At 40.0% G+C, this 4,874-nt stretch overlaps 1 protein-coding gene across 3 annotated transcripts in view; it reads right to left on the bottom strand.

The window, feature by feature from the left end:
- Window positions 1-2,894, bottom strand: part of cdkal1 (CDK5 regulatory subunit associated protein 1-like 1) — a 243,364-nt gene extending 240,470 nt beyond the window's left edge. Inside the window, exons 1-2 of one of the 3 annotated variants that reach the window (XM_016454129.1) lie at window positions 2,685-2,894; window positions 13-173 (exon numbers count right to left, since the gene is read on the bottom strand). In XM_016454129.1, the coding sequence (XP_016309615.1) occupies window positions 13-170 (158 nt within the window). In that variant the 5' untranslated portion in view covers window positions 171-173; window positions 2,685-2,894. Of the gene's footprint in view, window positions 1-12; window positions 174-712; window positions 881-1,311; window positions 1,436-2,684 lie in introns of those variants that run through there. The other 2 variants (XM_016454125.1, XM_016454128.1) reach the window with 2 other exon arrangements.
- Window positions 2,895-4,874: the final 1,980 nt, after the last annotated feature.

Consider the following 4,874-nt stretch of genomic DNA (forward strand, 5'->3'; position numbering starts at 1 on the left):
GCAGTGTCTGACCTGTCTGTCTGCAGCTCTTCTCCTGCGGGCTGCAGCTGGTGTCTGCGTGGACGAGGCACGATGTTCCTCCGGGCGAACTGCCGCTCGTGAGGAGTGGGGTCATGCGAGGTCACCATATCCTCAATATCATCCAGCAGAGAGTCACAAGCAGACGGCATGGTCTGAGAAACAGAGTAAAGCTTCATTAATGAGCCGCATCATACAGCACTTCTCAAATCATACATCAGTTTAAACAGACACGTTTATATGTTACAGCAGGGGTTACTGGGGTGCGCAAGGTGGCAGTGAGGGTATGAGAACAAAATCAGATTTACAGTTCTTTTCATAAAACTCAAACTGAGTATGTATTCCTCACAGCCATGCCTGCTCTAGTGCAAAAACAGCTCAATCCAATCAAATTACACATTATTGTGGTTTAAAAGCACTGCCCTAATATGTATTTGATGTTCATGTAAACAGATCAATTAATTACCCACGTGATGATTTCTGTGTAACAGTTCTGATTCCGTGAAACGACACTACTAGACAACACTACACACACTGCACATGCGTCACGAGCACCAGAGCAGAAAACTTCAAAGTGTATCATAATTAGGTGAAAAGAAACAATGTTGCACAGCTCTGCTGCGTGTCACAGGCGCGCGATCCACGTGTTTGCTAAAACAAACTCCGAATAAACAGTCTAAGAGCGCGAACTTACCGGAAAGACAGAAAATACAATCGTAGCAATAAACGCTGCAAAATCCGTGGCAGTTTGAGGGAAAATAGCGAGTTATGTTCGATGTTAGGTTGTTTTGCTCTCAGAGCGCCATGTTGGAACGTTTCCCCTTTAACCTCCCGACGTGTACGGCAAGAGTGAGAGGACAAACCTCATACTTCTTCTTGTTAGTTTTATGGCGGATTGCAACCCGGGGCATCAAGGAGAAAAGGTTAGAGGACAAACCTCATACTTCTTCTTGTTAGTTTTATGGCGGATTGCAACCGTGACTTATCAGGTGCATACCGCCACCTACTGTATCGGAGTATGCAGCATGGATCATATCTCAATGAATGCACTTTACATTATCAAAAAATAATAATAATAATAATAAAATAATAATAATAATAATTAATAAATAAATTATAGCACTACTATCTAAATCCTATAATATACCCCTGTATCCTTCAGATATTCCACAACAGCATCCTGTGCATCTTTGCATCTTTAACCCCTTCTCCTGTTGTTCCCAAAACACCCTCAAGGTTCCATTTATTTTTATGCTTCTTTTTCTGTTGTACTTTGTTCCTGTAATTATTTACCATGCCTGTATAGTTGTGCATTTCATGGTACTGAAACATCTAACCCAGGGGTGGCCAACACTGGTCCTGGAGAGCCTCAGTCCTGCAGAGTTCAGCTCCAACCCTAATCAAACACACCTGAACCTACTAATCAAGGTCTAAGTGTTACTAGAAAGCTACAAACAGGTGAGTTTTTGTCAAGGCAGGACATCAGGCTCTCTAAGCTAACCAGTAGAAGGTTTATATTGAGTTTGAATATGAGTCAATCAGGAGTTGTTGTTTTTTTTTTGCATTAGCGAGTGCTGTTGGAGGCACAGCTTGACTCTGATGTAAAGAGCTGCATCAAGAGAAACTGCCTCAGAGGAGAGTATTCTGCATGTATTGTGAATTATACTTCCATAATTGTTTCTTTATTTTATCACTAGTGTATTATTATTTTTTTGTCTGCTTTTCAGTTAAGACTCAATGCAGGCACATTCTGAAGGAACTTGATTCTTATTTTATTCACAAATGATCTGTGAATTTGAGCATCAAGTTATTCACTTTTCAAATGCTTCGTTGTCGCTGGAAATGGGTGCGTAACATTAAGAAATTCATACACACAAAGTTTGTATAGGTCTATTTGTGTGTTTATTTGCTTCCGAGCAGTGCTGAATCATAATGGTTTAAATTGTGGATACAGAACAAACGCAGTGGTTGCAAAACATTGCTGTGCATGTAATTAATCAGAGTAAAGTGCCATTTTTGTTAAGCCCTTGATATTCAACATCCTCAGTGTTGTCCTGATTGTACAAACTGGAAATGATAAGAGTAAATGTGTATTGACTCAAGTTATGCTATAGCATCATATGCATAAAATGTTATGTTTTAAAATGTCATATCAAATTGTCAACAGTCCGTGAAGTCTGTTAATAAAGACATTGTTGTAAAACATTCTATTTATGTGGTCCTTACATAATATTGACTGTGAAAGATGCTGTGTGTTATGTCTGCCAAAGGAGAATCAACAGCTGCCCAGGTAAGAATCCTCTAAAGATTTGACTAAACCTTCCTTAAAATATTTACAGCATTGTGTGCAAATTGGTCATTTTACTTGGTCAGCAGCTTACAATCCCTCTTTAAGCTCCGATATCAGATAGATGGGGTGCCCCAAACTTAATGACAAGTAAAGTTAGAGATCCATATATCAATGTGCACACAAAAGAGTTTCAATGGTTGTTCATTCATGGCTGCATTGATAACTGCTTGTCATTTTACCTCTTGTGACTTATTGTTTGAGTTTTTAATTAACGCACTCCACATGTCTGCTGTGCATCTTGATTTTTGTCTGTTTGATACTATTTCTGTTTGTTCTGTTCTCTATGCTTCATTTTCTATGTCCTTTTGCTGCTCACCCACTGAATTTTTTTTCCTCATCCGTCTGTCAATTCCAGAATCCCAAAGCTGACTTCATTCCAACTGTAGCAACACTCTGTCCTCTGGTCGAATCGGGGTCTCAGTCAAGACTAACAAGAGCAAAGCAACACCTTTCCCCTCAACCAAAATCAGTTTCATTAAAATTAGGATCTGTGAAGCTGGTTTGTTTAAAGGAATGGTTCACCTGGAAATAAATTAAGTAATTGTCATTAGTCAGAGAGCTTTCTGACCCTGCATAGACTCAGTGGAACTACCACTATTACTACACTATTTGTTTTCTTTGCACACAAAGTTGTCACGGTTTATGGGCTCACTGACTCATTCTAGCTCTCTCCGTGTGATTGTGGGTGTGGTTTGTGTTGCCTGTGATCAGCGCCATCAGCTGATTAGCGCCAGCTGTGGCTGATCAGCGGGCCTATTTAATATCTGTGTTTTCTGTCCTGTGTTGTCAGATCGTTTTATGGTGTCGCCGTGTTCAGTTCGTGTGTCTCTGTTCCTGACCAGTTCCCGGGGATTCTGTCTCCCCTCTGTCGTGGACGTCGCCTCGTGGACCCTCGAGCATCGGCTTCCCATTTGTGTCCCTGTGCTGCCTAGAGTCACCGATGACTTTCCTCCACCGGACTCTTGCATTTTTCTGTTTGGGACTTTTCAATAATTTCATTCGCAACTGAATCCTTGTTTCTCATTCCTGACAAAAGTATTATCGTAGCTTCATATAATTTAAGGTTAAACACTGTTACATGGACTTTTGTAATGACCTTGTTACTATCTCTCTGAGCCTTGAATGTGTTAGTTGTGTTGCTTTCTATGCAGGGTCAGAAAGCTCTTGGATTTCATCAAATATCTTAATTTGTATTCTGATAATGAATGAAAGTCTTACAGGTTTGGAATGACATGATGGTGAGTGATTAATGACAATTTTCATATTTGGGTGAACTGTCCCTTTAATGTTTGTCTCGTTTCAGTTTCTTGCAACTCCAAATATTTATTCAATGTTTTATCTGTGATCTCATCCTACAGGTATTCTGGACATCTTAAAGAGCACATTTTTGGCTTTGTCAGTGCTACAGAATTCCAAGATCTTTTAATGTCACTTCATTATAAATGGCTCACTTCAGCTCACAGATGGATCTAATTTTCACAAGCAGCTCACAGTGTTCCTGTTACTCTTCTAGATGCATCAGTTACAAATGTAGTATTTAATTGTCTGCTTCGTTCCAGTGAGGTCCTGACAGTGTTAATTTCTCCTGGAAAATCAACTGCTGCTGAGGTGAGTCCTCCTGTGATTATTAATATTTACAACACTGTGTATATTGCCCTCTTAACTGGGTCGAGCCATGTTCCCCAAAAAGCCTTGTGTTGGAGAATATGATCCTCCAATGCAGTTTTTGATCAATGCTAGGTAGTGGGTTGAGTCAGTCACCTGCAGGTGCAAATCCATTGCTGCTAAGCTCAGATATCAGATAGATGGGGCAATCCATCACTATAAACATTTTATTAGACTTGGCTGTAATGTTGGAATTCGTTAAATCCTACATACCAACTGAGGACATGGCAAGACACCCTCTACTTCAACTTATTGCACAACCGAAGCCAATCAGGAGGATAGAGAACTCCCTTTTGTTCTAGAACCATGTCAGCCACAAATGGCTGATTGTCCCCTTTTGAGCAGCTTCGCTCAAATCCATGTAGGAGACACAGGAAAAGGGTAATTTACAGGATGCCCTACAGGCCTGCAAACACAAAGGATCTAAGGAACAGTGATAACGTTTAACTCGAGCAAAAGATGGCCCGTGATACACATGACCATTTTCAGCATAAATCGATAATCAAATAAACACACATGGACAGATTTACAGCTTCACTCTGAGCTGGGAAACTCACCAGATCCCCACCGTGTGACACTTCCCTGACCTCAGGACATTCTTCCTTTCGCCTCTATTCCAGAAAACTGTGCTTTTTTTCTTTATTTGCAGACAAAGAAATGTACGCAAACTCACATGGACGATTTAGAAAGACAATTTAAAGGATAAAAGGGTGACTATACTCCCAAATAATATGCTTTGTCTTTTATATATGCTTGATGTGTTTATTGTAACCTATGAAATTTAATCCATGTTTATAACCCCTTTTTATAGATGGTTATTAAATGTATTGTGTATGCAAGA

Source organism: Sinocyclocheilus anshuiensis, unplaced genomic scaffold (genome assembly GCF_001515605.1).
Source record: "Sinocyclocheilus anshuiensis isolate Anshui unplaced genomic scaffold, SAMN03320099.WGS_v1.1 scaffold187, whole genome shotgun sequence".
Lineage (NCBI taxonomy): Eukaryota > Metazoa > Chordata > Actinopteri > Cypriniformes > Cyprinidae > Sinocyclocheilus > Sinocyclocheilus anshuiensis.